The sequence below is a fragment of the Lasioglossum baleicum genome, chromosome 16, assembly GCF_051020765.1.
Source record: "Lasioglossum baleicum chromosome 16, iyLasBale1, whole genome shotgun sequence".
Taxonomy (NCBI): Eukaryota; Metazoa; Arthropoda; class Insecta; order Hymenoptera; family Halictidae; genus Lasioglossum; species Lasioglossum baleicum.
Window position 1 is genome coordinate 11,882,986 of NC_134944.1, and position 20,233 is coordinate 11,903,218.

General features: G+C 36.7%; 3 protein-coding genes across 12 annotated transcripts; all 3 read left to right on the forward strand.

The window, feature by feature from the left end:
- The first annotated feature begins 472 nt into the window (after positions 1-472).
- Moca-cyp (nuclear cyclophilin protein Moca-cyp) lies at positions 473-7,490 on the forward strand. 2 transcript variants are annotated; one of them, XM_076440282.1, is made up of 9 exons: positions 473-753; positions 1,320-1,629; positions 2,297-2,384; positions 3,737-3,766; positions 3,877-4,022; positions 4,445-4,538; positions 4,897-5,149; positions 5,280-5,375; positions 5,885-7,490. In XM_076440282.1, the coding sequence occupies exons 2-9, from the start codon at positions 1,350-1,352 to the stop codon at positions 6,575-6,577; spliced, it is 1,680 nt and encodes a 559-aa protein (XP_076296397.1). In that variant the 5' UTR covers positions 473-753; positions 1,320-1,349; the 3' UTR covers positions 6,578-7,490. The 2 variants fall into 2 exon arrangements, with proteins under 2 accessions (XP_076296397.1, XP_076296398.1); XM_076440283.1 differs by lacking the exons at positions 473-753; positions 1,320-1,629 and having other exon boundaries at positions 2,291-2,384; positions 3,633-3,766.
- Positions 7,491-7,833: 343 nt separating this feature from the next.
- LOC143216836 (uncharacterized) lies at positions 7,834-9,592 on the forward strand. Of its 4 annotated transcripts, none has more exons than XM_076440324.1 (5): positions 7,834-8,020; positions 8,083-8,385; positions 8,876-9,069; positions 9,151-9,366; positions 9,453-9,592. In XM_076440324.1, the coding sequence occupies exons 2-4, from the start codon at positions 8,189-8,191 to the stop codon at positions 9,342-9,344; spliced, it is 585 nt and encodes a 194-aa protein (XP_076296439.1). In that variant the 5' UTR covers positions 7,834-8,020; positions 8,083-8,188; the 3' UTR covers positions 9,345-9,366; positions 9,453-9,592. The 4 variants fall into 4 exon arrangements, with proteins under 4 accessions (XP_076296439.1, XP_076296438.1, XP_076296437.1 ...); XM_076440323.1 differs by having other exon boundaries at positions 7,835-8,020; positions 9,151-9,387; positions 9,453-9,554; XM_076440322.1 differs by lacking the exon at positions 9,453-9,592 and having other exon boundaries at positions 7,835-8,020; positions 9,151-9,433.
- Positions 9,593-9,798: 206 nt separating this feature from the next.
- On the forward strand, positions 9,799-19,287 carry T48 (FU domain-containing protein T48). Of its 6 annotated transcripts, none has more exons than XM_076441578.1 (6): positions 12,269-13,090; positions 15,044-15,350; positions 16,870-17,194; positions 17,399-17,551; positions 17,622-17,766; positions 18,028-19,287. In XM_076441578.1, the coding sequence occupies exons 2-6, from the start codon at positions 15,296-15,298 to the stop codon at positions 18,631-18,633; spliced, it is 1,284 nt and encodes a 427-aa protein (XP_076297693.1). In that variant the 5' UTR covers positions 12,269-13,090; positions 15,044-15,295; the 3' UTR covers positions 18,634-19,287. The 6 variants fall into 6 exon arrangements, with proteins under 6 accessions (XP_076297691.1, XP_076297694.1, XP_076297693.1 ...); XM_076441575.1 differs by lacking the exons at positions 12,269-13,090; positions 15,044-15,350 and adding exons at positions 15,357-15,895; positions 15,993-16,224; XM_076441576.1 differs by lacking the exons at positions 12,269-13,090; positions 15,044-15,350 and adding an exon at positions 9,799-10,748 and having other exon boundaries at positions 18,028-19,286.
- The last annotated feature ends 946 nt before the right edge of the window (positions 19,288-20,233 follow it).

Consider the following 20,233-nt stretch of genomic DNA (forward strand, 5'->3'; position numbering starts at 1 on the left):
TCGATTTCTATCGCACGACGCGAATTCAAATGCAATTGATTGTCACGATACAAGAGTAAATTATCGCGAAGAAGGTATAAATTGAAATCATTAAAAAATAAATAACTCGCTTGAATACATAATTAATTTTATAAGAAATTAAGGAAAATAATCTTGGTTTCCATCGAACGATGAAACATGATCATGTAACGGTTCCTGCTTTGCGTCCTAACCCAGACCAATCAGAGCGCACACGTGTTCCGGCTCGGAATTCTGATTGGTCCTCGTTTTTCTTGAATAACTCCTGAACGGAGCCTCGGGGAACATTTCCGAAATGGAAAAAGTTTCTTGGAGTCACCCGAAGAACCTTCCTGTTCAACGAAGTACCACATTTTTCTACTGATATATATACTATATATAGTATAGTATAGTATATATAACAGTGCATTTTTCTCACACAAATAATATATCGCACATTTTATGTACCACCCTGTATACGAACAATACCTTCATGGATTCAACAATATGGCACCGAGTGATCATTTTCGCGATTGACTTCTCCATTATTACAATTGTACGTTGTTGATTATTGATATCCACCGATACGACAACCATAAACAACGCGGAAAAGAATGATACATATGTATCTAGTGTACAGTGTACATATTAATGAATCCACGGTTCGTTAAGTAAGCGAAGCAGTTTAAGTCGGGCAGTTCTAACCTCGAACTTCTTCGTCCAGATTTCAGCCCAGTGTTTCCGTATTTTTAAACGGTAAAACAATTCATATACTTCGAACTAAATCTAACCCTTCTACTCTGTATTTTGCGTTATCGTTCACGAGCATGTGCGAAACGATAAATTTCTACTTTCTGTCTGTGGTAGTATGTGTGTACAGTCAGTCACATACAGTGAACCACGAAAGTATTTAAACGCACTCTGAAACAGTATTTTTCTAATTGTACCGAACGACCTGATGTTTCATCAGCAATTAGGAGCATTGGTTTACTAAATAATCTGCAGAAAAGATTTTCGAAAAATTACTTCGAAATTTTCTTCCATTTTAACTTGGTTTCCTTTAATTTAAACTTGAAATTTCTCTCGATGCAAAAATTGAGATTTGCTTCAATTTAATCTTGAAATTTCTCTCGATACAAAAATTGAAATTTCCCTAAATTTAAGCTTAAACTTTCCCTGAATTCGCAGCGAAATTTCTCTCGATGCAAATCTTGAAATTTTCCTCGACTTAATTTTGAAATTTCCCCGAATTCAAAACTTGAAATTTGAAGGAATTTCTTCCGACAAATGTCAACTTTACTTAATTGTTTGATCTCTTCCAGAATTACAAAAAAAAGGGAAGCACCGACACGATGAACGTCAACCCGAGAGTGTTCTTCGACGTGGAAGTAGGCGGACTTCCGATGGGCAGAGTAATTTTTGAACTATTCGCAGACGCGTGTCCAGTAACGTGTGAGAACTTTCGAGCCTTATGCACTGGAGAGAAAGGATTGGGCAAAACCACCAACAAACCGTTACACTACAAGGGAATCGTGTTCCACAGAGTGGTGAAGGATTTTATGATCCAGGGAGGAGACTTCTCAGTGGGCAACGGGACTGGAGGCGAGTCCATCTATGGAGGAACTTTTGCAGGTATAAAGCATTGATCCTGCGAAGAAATTATTGCAGTCCTCCCTCGCATACTGTTGCTATCTTGGATGTATAGTCTCAGAAAGTGTAGAGAAATGTAGAGTTCACTTTCTTTGAAGTTTGCCGAACATAGAGAAGGACAGCGAGTAAACAACATTGAGGGACCGATGGCAAGCAAATAATCTCAATTTTACGATTCCGGATTTTTTGAAAAATTTATTTTGCAACGGAAAATTCTGAAATAATTCAATGTCGTGTGTACCATTAGGTAGAACGTTCATGAATTTTTTCGTAATAGTTTGTCTCGCAGAACAGAAGAAATAAAACATAATTCGTGTGTAGTCTAACCCAGATAGCGAAGTTGGGGATCCCATCACAAGTTTATGTTCCGGATTTTTTTCAAAGTCGACGCTACAACCGAAAATTTTGAAAAAATTCACAGACGTCTGTGTCGTTGGGTAGAACCTTCATGAATTCTTTCGTAATTATTTCTCGGCCAGAACAGAAAAAATAAATCATAGTCTAACCCAGATGGTGAAGGTTGGTCGCACTGTAGCGCGATAAAAAAGTAATGCTTACCGTGGAGACGAAAATGACACTATCCGAGGGAAGACTGTATTTCATAAACAAAAGTACTTCATATACAAAAGAAATAAAATTCTTCTTTCAGATGAGAATTTCATAATAAAGCATAACAAATCGTTTCTGCTGTCGATGGCGAATCGAGGCAGAGACACAAATGGTTCGCAATTTTTCATGTGAGTATATATCGTCACCGGAGAACGTATTCCAGTTTGTTGTAACTTTGTCGAGAATGCGAAAAACTACTAATTCATTTCACACTGGATTAAAAAAAAAAGAGAGAGAGAAAGAGAATCGATGACTTGCGAGGAAGTTTTCACGAGAAAACAAAATTCGCATTGTTGTGTTTCGCATGCTGCCGATCGTCTCTCGTGCGTACGTTTTATTTTTCAATATTCCTACTGGCTGAAAATTTCTTTTTCTCTGCTGACAGATGTTTTCTTTGTCGACTGCGAAAGGTGAAGGTAATATATAGGAGTATTGATATATACATATATGTATATATCAATATATATATTGATTCTGACGTTTCAGTATGTTTGTTTTAAGAGGCAGGAGATAAAATGAGATCTTGGGTGTGTTGATATTAATATACGATAGTTTAGGCCTGTGCAGGGTGAGTCGCTAACTATAGCCAGCTACGATGACTCCGAGAGTACGATATTAATACAAAAGTTTTCAAGATAAAAGTAGTTTAAACATTTTACAGGTGTTCAAAGTAGAGCGGACCAAAAATTTTCGCCTTTATCTCGCGCGATTCCGTAGATTTCGACGAGGGGACGCCGAAATTCCAAGTTTCAACGTTCGGAATCCGCTGGTTAAAAAGTGATGGGTGTTTAAAGTTCAGCGAACCGAACTTCACCATGCAGGACAAAGAATTTTCAACTTATTCAAACGCGGTCCCGTAGATTTTGCCGAGGTACTGCCGAAAATCCATGTTTCAACGTTAGGAATCCGCTGGTTCAAAAGTGATGGGTAATTAAAGTTCAGCGAACCGAACTTCACCATGCGGGACCAAAAATTTTCGCCTTTATCTCGCGCGATTCCGTAGATTTTGCCGAGGTAATGCCGAAAATCCAAGTTTCAACGTTAGGCATCCACCGGCTCGAAAGTTACGAGTGTTTAAACTTGAACGATTTCGGCGGGCAAGGGCGCGGCTATATTGGTGCTTGCTCGGCCGGAAGTGTTTATTCGTCACCGCCAGGTTTAGTAAAAAACGGACCGCTGCGGCCCCTGTTGTCCGATGCAACATTCATCTCGAAAACTTTTCTACTACCATCGTACTCTCGAAGTTATCGTAGCTGGCTATAGTTAGCGCCTCGCCCTGTATAAATCAATGATGTTGTACGTTCGAAGAATAGTAGAAAGAATAGAAGTAAGAACGTCTCTGGAGGAATGAATAACTTAGCGATATTTCTGTGTAGTCATGAGGGAAGGGTCTGCACACCACTACTACAACACAATGACCAATGAAAGCTGGCTCTTTCTGTTCATCTCTCATCCCCTTAATCATATTTTGTTGTTGTAGTACAACACAACCAGCGCCTCACCTCGACAAGTAAGCCTAAATACATTATAAATAAATATAACAATATAAATAGATCTTTGAGAATTATAGTATATTATTGTAATTTATTATACTATAATGTTATAATTGATGTTTTACAGTGTCCATGTGGTTTTTGGAGAAGTAGTGTCTGGCCAGGAAATTGTCTCACATATTGAGGGACTCCCAGTAGATCGTATGTCTCGTCCGCTTCAAGATGCTAAGGTTGTAAATTGCGGAGAACTTGTTCTTAAAGTGAAAAGCAAAGGTGCGTCGAACTTTCATTTCATTTCAGGTACACCTTTTATCGTGCAACCAGAATTTTTGCACCTTCCCCCTAGAATATTTTTGTCTTTTTGGCATGCAATTGGTAGATTTGAAAGAGGAGATGTGAAAAATCCAAGTTTCGATCCTGTCGATGGTTCGAAAGTTATAATGGTTTGAAGTCGAGCGAATTTTATAGTGTTTTCGACAGGTGTTTCTGTAAATTGCTCGACTTTGGACGCTTATAACTTTCGGACAGTTGATCCTGTAGGATGGGAACTTGGATTTCTCACATCTCCTTTAGATCTGGTGAATAATATAGAGGAGAAAGGCGAAAATTTATAGGGGAATGAGGAAAAATTCTGGTTACGCGAGGGAAAGAGGAGTCGAGAGGTCATTAATACGCTACAAAATTATGATTCGCAGCGAAGAAACGCGAGATCAAAGAGAGTAGCTCGTCAGGCTCGGACTCCGACTCTTACGCGGAGAAGTCGAAGAAAAAGAAGAAGGCCAAGAAAAAGTATACACCCTGCGAATCATTTTAGACATCAAAAAACACTGTCCAACAAATTTCGACCTTTTTCTTGACGTTTCGATCTTCACTATGCTGATTCCGAATCTGTCCTCAATTTTTCCCCTGGTATATTTAAATCTAAATTCAACTCTAAACTTTAAATCGAAATTCAAATCTCAGAAACCGAATTTAAATCGAAATTTAAACTTCAAAATCAAATTCCTGAAAAATTCTAAGAGAAAAATTAGGAACAGCGCAAATGAGATCTCTGTAATAATCGCATAGTGAAAATCGAAACGTTTTTTCGCTGTTGGACAGTGAAATCAGCGATTTGGAGAAATAATGATTTTTGTTGATTTTACAGTAAAAAGAGGGCAAAGTCGGAAGACGGAGAGATTCATGATTCGAACGAGGATGATCTAGGGAAACCTCATCCGCTGGTATCAGTGACAAAAATTGATCCGGATGAGATTCCGGAAGTTCCAGCGAACAAATTCTTGTACAGAGCAGGGCCTACGAATAATGCGAATCAGAAAGAATTCAGGCAACATTACGGAAGAGATCGCGTACGATCGCACAGGAAAACTGGGCGTGTGTTTAAAGGGAGAGGGATTTTTGTAAGTATTTGTGTACGTTTTACGGTACACGGTATGTATGCTTTTTTTTTTGAAAATATTTTGAGGGATAGAAATCTATGTATTTAATCGAACTGCGAAGATAAATAGCTATGTATAATCAAATTTACAGCGATACCACACACCTTCGCGTAGTCGTTCGAGGAGCGTCACACCACCTCACTGGAAACAAGCTCAGAACCGTACGATTAAGCTACACGAATTTCAGGTGCATAGTTCTATGATTTTATAATTCTAATAATATTCATGACATTTACTTTCTTCGTAATCTGTAGACAGCGGATCTTCATGCATTTATGGCTGATGAAAATGTTGTGTGCTTTTTTTCGGTGTATTTTGTGGAGCAAATGTTACGAAAAAATTTATGAACGTTCTACCTAGTGGCACACACGACTGTGAATTATTTCAGAATTCTTGGCTGGAATGTTGATTTTTTAAAAAATCCGGAAGCATAACATTGCCGATTTTCCGGTACTCTGAAGACTTGCGGATTTTTTTAAACATCGACATTACGACAGAAAATTCTGAAAAAATTCACTGTTATGTATGTTATTAAGTAGAATGTTCATGAATTTTTTCATAATATTTTGTCGATCAGAACAGAAGAAAAGAGTATAATTCCGACTTGGAACTCGTCTCCTCTTGAAAGCTAGACGTTAACAGTTCCCTTTATACACACAACTATCTGTAACTATAATATACAATCTTGTACCGCAGAAACTGGAGAAAGAGCGTCTAAAAAAAGAAGAAGAGACGAAGAAACGCGAAGCAGACAGGCTCAAGAAGTTCACAGAGAACCCCGACGGGGAGAATCAACTCCTGGACAAGTTCGACACGGAGACCCGAGTCTCCGAAGAATTAGAAAACAAAGAAAACGACCAATTAGAAGAGAAATCCATCGAGAACAAAAACATTGATCAAGACCCAGAAAACCCGAACTCAAATTCCGACTTGAACAATTTGACAACAAAGGAAAAATTCGACGGGAAACACAACAATAAAAACGAGAAATCGCTTAAACGCGATTCTCATCGATCGTACGGCGATAGATCCTCGCGACGCAACTCCAGAGACAGAAGCAGAAAGCGCGGGAGCGGTAGATCTAGATCCCGCGATCGCAGAAGATCCAGAGACAGGGATTACGATCGTAGAAACAGTCGGGACAGGCGAAACAGGAGGAATTATTATCCTCGCAGAAGAGACTCTTACAGAATGAACAGACCGGGCAGAGAAAACTACAGATACTACGACAGACGCAACGATTACAGAAGAGCAAACAACTCGAACACCAATTACGAGACGGATAAGAACCGTAGGAAGAGCGACAACATGTCCGACTCGAACAATCAGCCGAAATTCAAGCGCCGCTCACGCTCGAGCAGCTCGAGCAGCCAGCACTCCAAAGACTAACTGATAACCTTATTGTACAGGGCGAGGCGCTAACTATACCCAGCTACGATAACTCCGAAAGTACGATGGTAGTAGAAAAGTTTTCGAGATGTTGCATCGGGCAACAGGGGCCGTTGCGAGAATATCTTTCAGCGTATTTGCTAAACCTGGCGGCGACGAATAAACACTTCCGGCCGAGCAAGCACCAATATAGCCGCGCTCTTGCCCGCCGAAATCGTTCAAGTTTAAACACTCGTAACTTTCGAGCCGGTGGATGCCTAACGTTGAAACTTGGATTTTCGGCATTACCTCGGCAAAATCTACGGGACCGCGTTTGAAAAAGTTGAAAATTTTTGGTCCACGCTGCTTTAAACACTTGTGAAATGTTTAAACTACTTTTGTCTCGAAAAGTTTTGTATTAATATCGTACTTTCGGAGTTATCGTTGGTGGAAATAGTTAGCGCCTTAACTTGCGGATCGTCCAGATCTACTTTGCTACCGATCGAATAACGTTCACACCGATATTTAAATCTAGGTTACGATTTATGGATAGTTCTGTGACAGTTTCTTTTTTCTTTCTTTCTACTTTTCGAGAGGATCAACGGTAATTGTGTCTTCTAACTGTATAGCATTATACTGTAAATTAAAGATACTTTTACTATAAGTCGATAATGGGACAATTTGCTTTTGAAAATTCACTTCATACCTGCTGAAATTTCTTTTTTCGGAAATTTTAGGAATGTAATTAAAATATTAGAGCTGTTCGGGTATTCCGTATCGATTGATGCTCGATTTGATTGGGTATTTGATGCCGAAAGATGTTTTAATTAATTCAGATTATTCGTTTCGTAAAATTGTGCGTTTCCCTGTAATTTAACAATTTTTTATCGAAGCATTATGTAAGAATTGAAAATTAAATGAAATCTATAATAAACATGCCTGTAAAGTTATTCTCACAAGCCGTTCATTATTTTATTGTATCTCATCTGCGAGGGTAGTTGTAGATGAAAATCGAAAAACCAGTATTCGCCCATTTTTCACGTTCAATGACAATTTAAAATTTCGAAAAAAATCTGAAACGTTTCGGATACTAAGCTACGTATTAGGAATTTTACTCAGATTTTTCCGTCGCAAAATCTGGCTGTAAAAATTGAAAACTGCAGATTTCGAATTTTCCAGATATTGTCGTAAGTATTATTACGTAGGCTGCTGTGCTATAATACTATAATACTCGGTAGTGGCGCTAACAGAGCCAACGCTATAGTAAATGCTTGTTGATATTCCAAACGAAAACAGTACAGTATCTGCGTCCCGGTTTATCACCGGCAGCAGATTCCAGTATCAAATACAAATTGCTTCCAACACGAAGTGACACAGAAACCTGTTTCGTTCGACGTTAAATAAATCAAAAATAAAATCTACAAGCTCAAACAAACATTCCCCAGTTCGTTCTGAATTTTCCAAGTAAGTGTATAACTGTGTATAACACGCGAAACACAAAACAGTTCTCTTGTTTTTAAATATAGATTTGGGACGGTTCTACACGAACCTTCTAACGTCTTCTTCGAATAAAGAACGTGTTCAGCTTCCGGTTCGTTTCTGTAAAATACAAGTAAAACTATCGTTTGAATTATGGGACTGAATCCGATGAGATGGAAGACCAGAAACGTGCTCTATTTAATACTAACGTTACTTAGCTTTTACATACTATTTATTTATAAGAAGAAGTATCATGCGAACTTCGAAGGGACTATACAGAACGCGGATCCCATTCACGTTTGGGAGTACGTAGCCGACTTCAGCAACATGAAGAAATTGAATCCGACGATGTGCGTGCGAAAACAATTATTTTCAATGTAAATATTAGGCTGCTGCGTGTGAAATGTCCGATTTTTAATAACGTCGGGCAAACATCTAAATAAATAAGTTACAATTACAAATATTCCCTGAATTACGAATCTCTTGATCGTATTACGGTGGAAATGGAATTTTTTGGTCGTTCGCGTTCTTCAATTGCAAGATATTTATATCATCTCAGTTTTTTAGCCTTCTTTAGCATCGATAAATCGCGCGTTGATTAATCGATTAATATTGACCAATCATCGCATAATGCTATTGTCAATATGTTACTTTTCCACCCGCACAAAAAGAATACTCGGTAATCAGATCGATCGGGATTGAAATAATTATTTAAAAGTAAATTAACCTTAAAAATGACGTATATTTAACTCGGACATTTCGTATGCGACAACCTAATATTTTCTACTATTTTTCGTTTATCTATTATATTTGTTATAGTATTTCTTTTTTGAATTTTAGAGAGGAGTTCAACGTGATCGCGGAAAGCGGTAATTACGATCATTGGAAATATTCGGTTGAGTATTCGGAACGTTTGAGTCACGTGCCGATTATTCGAAATATCGCGCAGGGCCATTATGCGATTCGACAGGATAATAACGGATACCTGATCACCTCGAAGCATAACACGTGCTTCTTCTCGAACTTCGGATGCTGTAAGTTCCGATTTTTGAAGCGACGACTTTGAAATTACGTAAACGTGAAAGTGTATTTACATTTGAAATTCTGATTTTCAGTGGAATCGATCTCGCAATTCAGATTCGATAGGGACGGAGCGAACGACACGAAATGCATCGAAACGGTGCAATACGAATGTCCGATTATATTTTCGGAATTGTGTTATAGGGAAGTGATGTACCAAAGAGAGGAGATTATGAGAAGATTGAAATTGGAATTTTCGGTGGCTGGAGCTAAGAACGAATCAAATTAATTTATCAACGTCGAATATAATTGTACTATGCTCTCTATATAACGTACGTTAAACTGTATTTTTAGAATGAATATACTATTTTTAATTTATTTATATTATTTATTGCAGTGCAAACAATATCTATCTATCTACAGGGTGTCCCAAAATTCGTGAAAATCCCGAAAGGGGGTGGTTCCTGAGACCATTTCAAGCGACATTTTCCTTTGCAAAAATGTTATCCGCGGCTTTGTTTACAAGTTATTAACGAAAAACACGGACCAATCAGAGCGCGACCTAGACGCGAGTTGGCACAGACGGCCAATAAACTCGCGTCTAGGTCGCGCTCTGATTGGTCCGTGTTTTTCGTTAATAACTCCTAAACAAAGCCGCAGATGACATTTTTGCAAAGGAAAATGTCGTTCAGGAAGCTCCCATTTCCGCCTGTTGAAGGAATTTTGGAACACCCTGTAGAAAGGCCTTCGATGGCGCACAATCATGGATATAGGAAGGATGTCGTTGCGGGATGGGCAACTTTTTAGGGGGGGACGAGGTAGATTGACGCCTAATTTTCATTGGCTGTATCCGGCGCAAGCGCAGTACGTCATTATGCATGCAGCGCCACGCATTGACACAGCGTTACATAACCTTTTAGTGCAGCCAGGAGCCAAAACGGAGAAATCGAGAAAAAGAAAATATAGATTTGCCGTTATCGAAAATTTATACAACTTTTCATTTTCTTCACTTTTCATTATTTAACAACGTTCATTATAATATTTGGAACATAATTCATATCACGAGTGTCATACTTTATTATAGAACAAAGGGTCAGAATCACTTTTCTAGTTTCAACTTGTCAGATAATGTGTAAGCAATCCGTAAAAATTGTTCATACTTGGCGGTACAGAGTATGCGCGGAAAAACCACCAATCAAATTCTGGCGTCAATTGGCCCTGCCTCCTCCGTAAAAGAGGACACCCCCCTTTCCCTATATTCCTAATTCCTAATAATTCCTATATCCATGGTACCATTGGTACCGGTACGATGAATGGTGCAGAATGGTGGCAGAATGGGAGAAATAGGGAATGGGGACTGGGGAATGGGAAAGTCTTCCCACTTTCTAGTATTTAGATTTAGCTACTCTTCAGTCTTCAGTCTTCAGTATGCTACCGACTGACTGCGACTGACGTTGCAGTATGATGTGCTAAATAGTCAAAACTATAATCTCGAACAACGGACAGTGTTTAGTCAAATTTTTTGAAGTTTCTTGTGATCTTTATATATATATATATACGTCGACACATATACACATATATATATAGAAATTATGTCGTCTCGAAATGGGTAATTTATCGACTGTGGTGAAGTTCAGTGCAGTGCTTTTCACCTGCTTTGTGGATTTTACTTGGGCGGAGAACGACTTACGAGGTAATATAAAAATTTACAAAGTAGACAGACACATATATACATACATACATACGTACATACGTTGCATACTTTATACATACTTTATAACACATCTACATACATACTGCGATCTCTCTGTATCATTTACACACGTGGTTTGCGTATGTGTATTTACACACGCGGTTACAAGCTGTTTGTTTTTTTTCGGAGTTTCTTGGACGCATAAATACAATTTGTCAACGATTATATCCACATTATTCCCTCGGACAATTAAATTCTTTCTCGATCAAAAATCTCTATCGTTATAATTCTCAAATAAATAATTTTCTAAATAATGTGTATATGTCATTCTCGATAGCATTATTGTCGATAGCAAATGTTACTACGGTTTTGTATTTATATTTTTATCGTTTCTCAATCAAAAATCTCATCATTAGAATTCTGAAATAATTTTCTAAATAATAATATAGCATTATCGATAGCATTATTTCGAGTAGCAAGTGTTTTATACTATAACAAGAGCTGTCTATATATTATTATTATTATTATTATTATTATTATTATTATTATTATTATTATTATTATATATCACTCTTTATATTCATTCACAAGGCGAATTTACAAATTACGACATTCGGTATTTATTTATTTACTTTACCCTATATACATATATTGAAGGATTTATACTCAGTAATAAATTATTTTTTAGATTAATAATAATAACTTACATTTGGTGCATTAAAAACAATAAATAATAAAAAAAATGAGGAAGCTTTTTTAGAAGAGATTTAAAGAATAAAATATTCTTTTATGTGTAAAGTAAATATAAATAAATACCGAACGTCGCAATTTGTATGAATTCATCATGTGAATGAATATAATAATATAAAGATTCGCCTGTTTCCTAATTATATCTGACTTCATTTGAACGTTAGTTAAATTACGGCGACCAATCATGGTCTGAATAAGACGAAGTGTAAGGAACAAGTGAAAGGAGAGTTAAATTGCTGGTCTGTCCGCGAGTTACGTTAGGTTAGAGTGTTAGAGAACGCTATGCTGCGTTTTATGACCCTGACCCAACCACGGAACACACACACACACACAACTGTAAATAGTGATAGGAGATTGAAACATATTTCAAGCTTGAAATAATAAAAGGATTTCGATAAATTCATATTCGATGTTTGATGGTTTTGATACTTCATGGTGGAATCGGATATTTTACTTTGATAGAGTTAGTTGATCGTCACGGATATATAGTATATATTATATATATACATATATATACATATATACAGAGTCGTGCGATCGGTCAGTAGGAGAACCTGATTTAGTTCAGTTTTTCGACCGATAGCTGGTGTGGTTCTTGAATTTTCTCTGACGAGTTCTTAGACTATGTACAGATCCGGGAGTAGACTCCCGGGTTCAGACAACATGCAGAGTTTCAGGAAAATTTCAAAATTTGTAAGTTAATTTTTATAGAAAACTAATTTAAGTTTTAAATTGAGGGTTTCAAGGTTAAATCGAGGAAACTTCCAGATTAAATTGAGGACAATTTCAAGTTTATAATTCAGGGAAATTTCAAGTTTAAATTGAGGGTAATTTCAAGTTTTGAATTCAGGGAAATTTCAAACTTTGAATTGAGGGAAATTTCAAGTTTAAATAGAGGGAAATTGCAAGTTTCAATTGAGGGAAATTTCTAGTTTAAATAGAGGGAAATTGCAAGTTTCGATTAACTTTAAAAATTACGATAAATTGTTATAATAAATTTGATGTGCTAATTTTTATAGAAGATTAATTTAAGATTTAATTATTATTAATTATTATATGTATTACTCATTTGGATTCTGTTGTGGTGGTCTCTGATTTGAGTATTCGGCAGCTCGAATTTGTCATGTTTGACTTGACTGATTATAACTCGATAACCGTCCATTATTGAGCTTTATTGTGCCCCTTATACATCTTTTGTTCAGTAGATCATAAGCTACAACATATGAAAAATCCAACTGATTTTACCAGAATAGATTTGAGGGAAATTTCAAGTTTAATTTTTATAGACAATCAACTTAAGATTTAACCCTTAAATGCACGATATTTTGTTTAAAGTTTCTATTTATCAAACATTACTAAATAAAAGAGTGTATATTAAGGGAAAAATAAGGGAAAAAATCACATCTTTATGAAAATATTTTTCATTACAAAGTTATCATATGTTGCCATATTTGAGGTTAGAAAATCTACGACGCATGAATGGCGCGGCACCGTATACAAAAATACATGTAGCGGTTTGTTGCCTAGATTGGCCTAGATGCTACAATGCGTAAAAAGCATCCAAACGTCGGGAAATTTCAAGTTTCTAAAAGGTAATCTATTATTACTCCATGATAAATTAGTAAAAAGAAATTGTATCATTGAAAACATCTCAGGACGACCTCGTATTCGAGCGGTTTTTACTCATATTATCTAACCGTACGGAATTCGTCCTCTTAACCCCTTAATTACGGGAATTGTCTGTAAACGACAAAGCACTCGCGGTTGTTTTCACGCTACGATGAATCATGCATCACCCGTAGTGACAAAATTTCATTCCAACGAACTTTCTTTTAAAGTATTCCGAATGTGTGTTACCTAGTACTAATAAATAAATTGTTGCGGTGGTCGCTCTAGAACTTTCATGTAAAATTTGCGTTTTTTCGATTTGCTCTCGAGGTTTTTGAAAACCAGTTCGACTTATTTTCCCCATCGAATGACAATTGAAAATTCTGAACAAGTATGACACATTTCGGATACTAAGAAACATATTAGGGATTTTTTCAGATTTTTCCGTTGCAAACTTTGCTTGTAAGAAATGGAAAACAAGAAAAAATCTGCATTTTCAATTTTTTGAGGTTTTTGATTTTTCTCGATCAGGATTTTCAATCCAAAAATCTGAAACCAATTGCGGAGTATGCACTCGGGTGTTTGACAGGTGTCAGATTTTTCTCAGAATTTTAAATTGAAAATCCTGCTTGTGAAATATTAAAAACCTCGAAAAGATCGCAAAAGTGCAGATTTTTGTGGTTTTTGATTTCTAACAAGCAGGATTTCCGACTTAAAAATCTGAAAAAGTTCATGAACAACAATGATGATGTATCGGCACTGTAACAATTTTAATATTAATTTTTTTGGCGACGCTTTCCAGTATTCCAGAGACATTCGCGGCGCGACGATTGGCAAAACGCCGACAATAAGAGAAAGTGTTGGTCGCATGATACGTTTTCCGGCAGACGAGAATATTTACGTTAGTTTTTATCCATTTGCAAAACAACGGTACCTGTTTTACGTGCATGAACATTGCACTTTGCGTTCGGAACGATTATTATTATTATCAATCCTTGCAAGACATTTAAATGATTACGCGATTCGGATGCATTCCCTCCATTAGAAAGTTTAGAGCGAATTACTTGCAAGACCGTACCCTTTCACTCGGAAAAATTCACTGGAGTCGACCAACGTGAGTTCACGTATATGATTGTATAATAGTGTGCACCTACAATTGCCAGATTTTCCGGATCCTCAAGAAAAATCAGTTTTTCCCATATTTCCCCTAGTTAACGATGTTTAGAAATTCTGAGAAAAATGTGACACATGTCCAGCACCCAAATACATACTCTGCAATTGATTTCAGAATTTACAATTGAAAATCCTGCTCGAGAAAAATCAAAAACCCCGAAAACATCGAAAAAATGCAGATTTCACGTGGAAGTTCTAGAGTGACAACATTTATATTTTTATAGCAACGATATATTGTTGTTATTATTGTTCATGAATTTTCTCAAAATTTCAAATTGAAAATCTTGTGAAAAATCAAAAACCTCGAGAAAATCTGCACTTTCGCGATCTTTCCGAGATTTTTGATTTTTCACGAGCAGGATTTTCAATTTAAAATTCTGAGAAAAATCTGACACCTGTCAAACACCCGAGTGCATACTCCGCAATTGGTTTCAGATTTTTAGATTGAAAATCCTGCTTGTGAAAAATCAAAAACCCCGAAAAAATCGAGGAAATGCAGATTTCTTCGTGTTTTTCATTTTTCACGAGCAGAGTTTGCAACAGAAAGATATGAAAAAAATCCCTAACATGTTTCGTAGTATCCGAAATGTGTCAGATTTTTTTCAAAATTTTCAAATCGTCCTTCAATGGGGAAAATGGCCGGAAAACTTGTTTTCAGAAAATACAATAAAACTTTTGTTTTATCAAACAATATATTTCTGAATAAACATTTCAATTTTTCAATGGATATAAATGGGCCAACAAGTTTAAATTAATCTTTAAAGATTAAGAAGATTAAGAGGAAAACAATTGTACGAAATGTACGCGTTGTAACAAAATGGCGGTCAACCGAATCGTACAAGAGGAAATTGTCATCTAATCTTCTGTGAGAACTTTTCACATACCCACGAGCAATCTGGGCTATTTAGAACGACAATCTGCATCGCTGGCAAAGCAGGAACCGTGTTCTCGCTTAAACGTTTCCTTATTGCGGAATCCGCTCTCGTTTCGCATCAAGTGGAGTCTCGTTAGTGACAATGGGAATTTCAAACAGCAGAAGAATACAACACGGCTTTGTTGCGGCCTTGTACGGTTAGGCGCACATATACATATTAAAGTTGAGCTAACCAGAAATTTTCACCTTTTTCTTGAGCCTGTAGATTTCGGCGAGCGAATAGCCGAAAATCCAAGTTTCAATGTTGGGAATTCACCGGTTCGAAAGTGAAGAGTGTTTAAACATGAGCGGACCAGAAATATTTGCCTTTTTCTTGCGCGATCCTGCGGATTTAGCTAACGAGAAAGCTGATATCTCTGTGAAAAGTTGATTGTCAAGGATGCTTCGCTTGTAAATCCATTCGTCGTTGCGCCGCCACCTCTCCGATTGCTACGACATTGAAATATGATGACATTGAAATGATATACGATATTGAAATATAACATATCCCTTGAAAGTTTTCGGCGGTCGTTCACGTGATATTCGCGAAAAACTTTTTCACCTTGACACCATGTTTTTCAAGGTCGAACAGTTTCTCGCGAATATCTCGTGAACGAAAGCCGCGAAGCGAAACTTTCAAGGGAAATGTTGTTCGGACACGATAACCTCGAGAATGTATCTAAGGTCGAACAGTTATTTACAGGTATTTAAAATTGAACGAGCCAAAATTGTTGCCTTTTTCCTGCACGATCCAGATATCGGCGAAAGGATGCCGATAATCCAATAAGTTTCGATTTTAGGAATTCACTCGTTCGAAAATTACGAGTGTTTTAAAGTTGAGCGAGAACGGAAGGAGGATCCGTCTAACAAATCCGTCTATCTTGTAAGATAGATAAAGTAGCCGCAAACATCCTTTCTGCGTGAAAAACGAAATGGTCACATCGAGTACAGTTAAGGTGCTCCACAATGGACACGACGATCTTGGCAATACTAGAATCGAGCTGGGAGAGCCTAGATTCGCAGAAGAAAACGGTACCCTGGAAAATGAAATAGGAGCGCTCCGTACCAGAAATTACCGTTCCCGCTTCCCTTTCTAATACCAGTTAATACAGCTACTGTTCAGTTAGAATTTATTCTTTTCCTATAGCTATGTAATCGGAAAAGTAAGTGTACTTTTCACGCGCATGCGCGACCAAAGCCAGGAACGTATCCACGTCCTATACATATATATATTCATTATCATTAGTGTTCATGAATTTTTTCCGATTTTTAAATTGAAAATTCTGCCCCCTAACAATCGAAAACCTCGAAAAAAATTCAAATTTTGCATGGAAGTTCTAGGGCGACCACATTTATATTTTCACAGGACCGATGTATTGTCGTAATTGTTGTTCATGGTTTTTTTCAGATTTTTAAATTGAAAATCCTGTCGTTTAAAAATAAAAAATTTTGTGATGAACGACAAAATCGTAATACAAATTTTCACTAGTATTTTATGTATAATTTAATTGAAAGAGCAACTGAATTATAAACTTGAAATTAATATATTCGAATATTTTCAATTTTCCATATCGCGAAACATATAAATACCTACAACCCAATCAACACAAAACAAGCAAGCATACACATAAATCCAAAATAGAACATACACAAGACATCGCACCACCTTTTCCACAGTTACAGAATGCGTCGAAGGACACGGAGGCTGTAAGCGATGCAGAGACAAGATCTGCGCGAGATGCGCAGTCCTCTTACATCGAGGAACCTGCGTCGATTCCTGCCCTCCAGGTCACATTGCTGACTGGTCGACCCGAGACGAATACATGGGCAGAATTTGCAAAGAAACTGGATATATGTTCGGATTCACCGGTAGTCAGGTAGCAGTCTTGGTAGGAGTCATCTCCGGAGCAACAATTTGCATCCTTATCATACTGTGCGGAGCTATAATCGTTCATCGCAAGAAGAGGAGGACTGCTAAGTTTATTCAACAGTTTCAGGACAGGTATGTTACGCATTCGTAACTCGCTGGAATCCTGTTGTTGCCGAGGAAAGCTGCTGTTCAAAAGTTTTCATCGTTAACGCTTCGACATGAAGCTCGATCAATGCGTAAACTGAAATTTTGTTCAAAATAGCAGCACTTCTCCTTGCGACCGCACAATCATAAATTGTGAAAAGGCAACGCTATATATTTTCACATGCGTTTCAGCTCGGAGCACAGAGAATTCCTGAAACACCTAGCGTTACTTCGAGGCGAAGGCAACACGTTCCTTTCAATGCTGAACGACACCAGAAGACAAGTTAGGGAATTGTATTATTCGGGGAACAATGGAGACGGAGCTGTTGGAATTCAAGCTTACAGGTACGACTTCGTATTAAATAGTTATATCATACATTATACTCTTAATTTTTATATTATACAATCTGCACAGGCCAGTTTTACGAGACCTGGCGAGGATACTAGTCCTCGTAAACAGAAGGGACGAAGAGATCCCCATTCCTCCGGACGACTGGCAAAGACTATTCTCCTGGGCGGAGAGACTTCTAAGGCGCTACAAGAGACACAGTTCTCCAGAGGTAATCTAAACAAAATTCTCTTCGATCTAAATCCTAATATCAACTAAAGACGAACCTCTATCTTTCACATTTCTGCTTCGCTCAAGTGAAACTCGAAACACATCGGTGAGTGATATACGTTAGAAATGTTTATTCTATTGATTCGCAATCTTCTAGAAGTTAGAAGAAATTATTTGGTTGGAATGAAAGTTCGTAGAATTACAAATGTACAATTTCAAATTATAAAAGGTTTGCGATAAATGTTCCGTTGTGTGTCGGAAGGTGGCGCAGCTGGTGACTTTCCTGCAAGAGCCGCCAGCAGCTCCTTCCACAGAGTCCAACGCAGCGCAGCAAGTGAAGATCTCGCAGTCTCCTCGACCGTACCAGCTGCGAACCGCTGCGACAAACCTGACTACGTTCCAAGCAAACATTCCGCTCACAACGTTCCAGGCCAGCGACAAATCCAGCATATCTCCGGCGAGTTCCAGCCTCGGATACCTGAAAGACAGTCCTCCGAGTTCCAGTCTCGGACAGAACAGCTCAAAGTTCAGTCCAAATGGGTCCAGCATCGGACAGAGAACTCCACTGGTCTTTGACAACCAAAAGCAGACTAAGTCTTCCAAAGCGCACCTCCAGGAACTCTCCGTTCCAACTTTCAACTGTTCTTTCTCCACCGGAGCTTCCACGGAGGAACACACTTGTGGAATGGGCCACTGCGAAAGCAACGGACTTGATCCGGAGTTGAATCCGCAGTGGGAGTTTCATGGTTCTATGGAGGCTGCGAATTATACTATTTTGTCGGACTGGTCACCTACTCGAGAGTATTTGATCGATGATTTTACGATCCTTGGGTTTCGACCACAGGATGAGATCACTACGGAATTGTAACTGTTTCACGAGATTTTCTTGGAAACAGACAGAAAAATCAGACGCAGCCTGTCCAGATCTACAGGTTTTGTTGAACATGTTTTTTTGATATAGTTGATAATTTAAGAGATATTCGAGGAAAACGATTTTACGAGCATTAGATTGATTATTTCGATGTTTGATCGTCTTCATAATCATATAGATTTATTTTATAATGACACCAAATAATTATAAGCGATTCATAGAATTATCATATTGATTTATCATTTCTATACACATTTAATCGTTACTATAAAGCATAAATTGCTGTACTAGTCAAATATCTCTTTTTCTTTTATACTGTAAACGTAAACGATATGTAATGTATATAACGCACACGCTCATGAAAAATTTCCAAAATATAAATTTTTAAAATATAATATGCAAAAAATACATATATATTTTTTGCATAATATATATGAAAAATTTGCCTAAATATATTTATTATTATATTATATACTTATGTCACAGCAACCTTTTGTCATTCGTAATATAATAAAAGCCGTGAAGATAGTTCGAAACATTATTGTATTCAAAGTATTTCTAATTTAATTATATTACCAAAAGGAGAGATGTCTTGAAAAATATTTTTTAGTCTGTTTACATTAATATATATATATATATATATATATATATATATATATATATATATATATATATATATATATATATATAGATAGGATGATTTTTACGAGATAATCGATATAATTATCTATCTTTATAAATTACAAATATAGATATATATATATATATTTGTGTGTACACACAGTACAGATTTTATTCAAAAGATATTTTGTTTAAATGTTAAATGCTGTGTAAATCTATCCTGGGATAGATCCTAAGATATATAGATATATTTTAGAACCGCGTAACGGGGTCCCGAAATAAGTATAAGTAATATTCAACATGCAGCATTTCCAAATGTATTCCTTCTTTGCGCAAAATGCACTAATCGTCGTATTATGTAATTATTAATATAGGTTTCATATGTAACGAATCTACAAGTATAACGCGTGTAAATATTTTAAATTATACGAATACAGAACATATTAATATATGAATATATTGACAATTATATATATATGTACAAATTCACACACATGTAAATATTCCGATTATTATTAAAGAGAATATGTAAATGTTAAATATAATATATATATTATATATGTGTAATGTCGCAATACAGTTTTCTAATTATAATAAAATCATGATTATATATTTCTAATTTATATAGTACGCAACCATTACCAGTTACAGCGTGGACGCGGTTTCACGGATTATGCTCTATTTCTTCTGTTGTGATGAAAAAAAATTACGAAACAATTAAAGAACGTTCTACATTGTGGCATAGAAGATTGTGAATTATTTCAGAATTTTTGGTTGGAAAGTCAATTTTTAAAAAATTCGGAAGCATAACATTGTGATAGGGTCCTCAGTCTTACTATCTGGGTTAGACTATGCTTCATTTCTTCTGTTCTGCTCGACAAACAATTACGAAAAAATTCATGAACATTCTACTTAATAGTATACACGACAGTGAATTATTTCAGAATTTTTCGTTGCGAAATCGATTTTGAAAAAA